The 631-nt window shown below is 66.9% G+C and overlaps 1 protein-coding gene across 1 annotated transcript in view; it reads left to right on the top strand.

Moving 5' to 3' along the window:
• Positions 1 to 631, top strand: part of PWP2 (PWP2 small subunit processome component) — a 14,585-nt gene that overhangs the window by 6,313 nt on the left and 7,641 nt on the right. The window contains exons 11-12 of the mRNA XM_077755432.1: positions 117 to 270; positions 379 to 526. Coding sequence (XP_077611558.1) covers positions 117 to 270; positions 379 to 526 — 302 coding nt within the window. The remainder of the gene's footprint in view (positions 1 to 116; positions 271 to 378; positions 527 to 631) is intronic.

Below are 631 nucleotides of genomic sequence, written 5' to 3'. Positions count from 1 at the left end.
CGCTCACCCCCACCCTCTCCGCCCCCACTCCCCTCATCCTCCTCCCACACTCTCCCCACACCCTCCCCCATGCTCGCCCCACGCCCTCCCACACAGTCTCCATAAGCTCTCCCCGCTGCAGGTCAAGGTGTGGAACACCCTCAGCGGCTTCTGCTTTATCACTTTTACGGAGCACTCGAGCGGGGTCACTGGTGTGACCTTCACTGCCACCGGCTATGTCATCGTGACCTCTTCCATGGATGGGACTGTGCGTGCCTTTGACCTTCACAGGTGATTTTTCTGATAGTCTCTGGGGGGGACCTGGCCTCCGGGCCCCAGGAACTGGCGCGGGCGTCCAGGCTCTGGGAGCCGTGCCAGCTGGACCCGTGTCTCGGGCAGGTACCGGAACTTCCGCACCTTCACGTCTCCGCGGCCCACGCAGTTCTCCTGCGTGGCTGTGGACTGCAGCGGGGAGGTCGTTGCCGCCGGGGCGCAGGACTCCTTCGAGGTCTTCATCTGGTCCATGCAGACAGGCAGGCTCCTGGACGTAAGAGCCGCACGGCCGGGGCCGGGGGGTGGGGGGGTGCGCACAGCCACACGCAGGAGGGGTGCCTCCGAGGACCCGACGGGAGCGAGCAGCCCCGGCTCCCCC

This window comes from Crocuta crocuta, unplaced genomic scaffold, assembly GCF_008692635.1.
Source record: "Crocuta crocuta isolate KB4526 unplaced genomic scaffold, BGI_CrCroc_1.0 scaffold675, whole genome shotgun sequence".
Classification (NCBI taxonomy): Eukaryota; Metazoa; Chordata; class Mammalia; order Carnivora; family Hyaenidae; genus Crocuta; species Crocuta crocuta.
The sequence above is the reverse complement of the archived record's forward strand: the minus strand, read 5'-3'. Positions and strand labels throughout refer to the sequence as shown.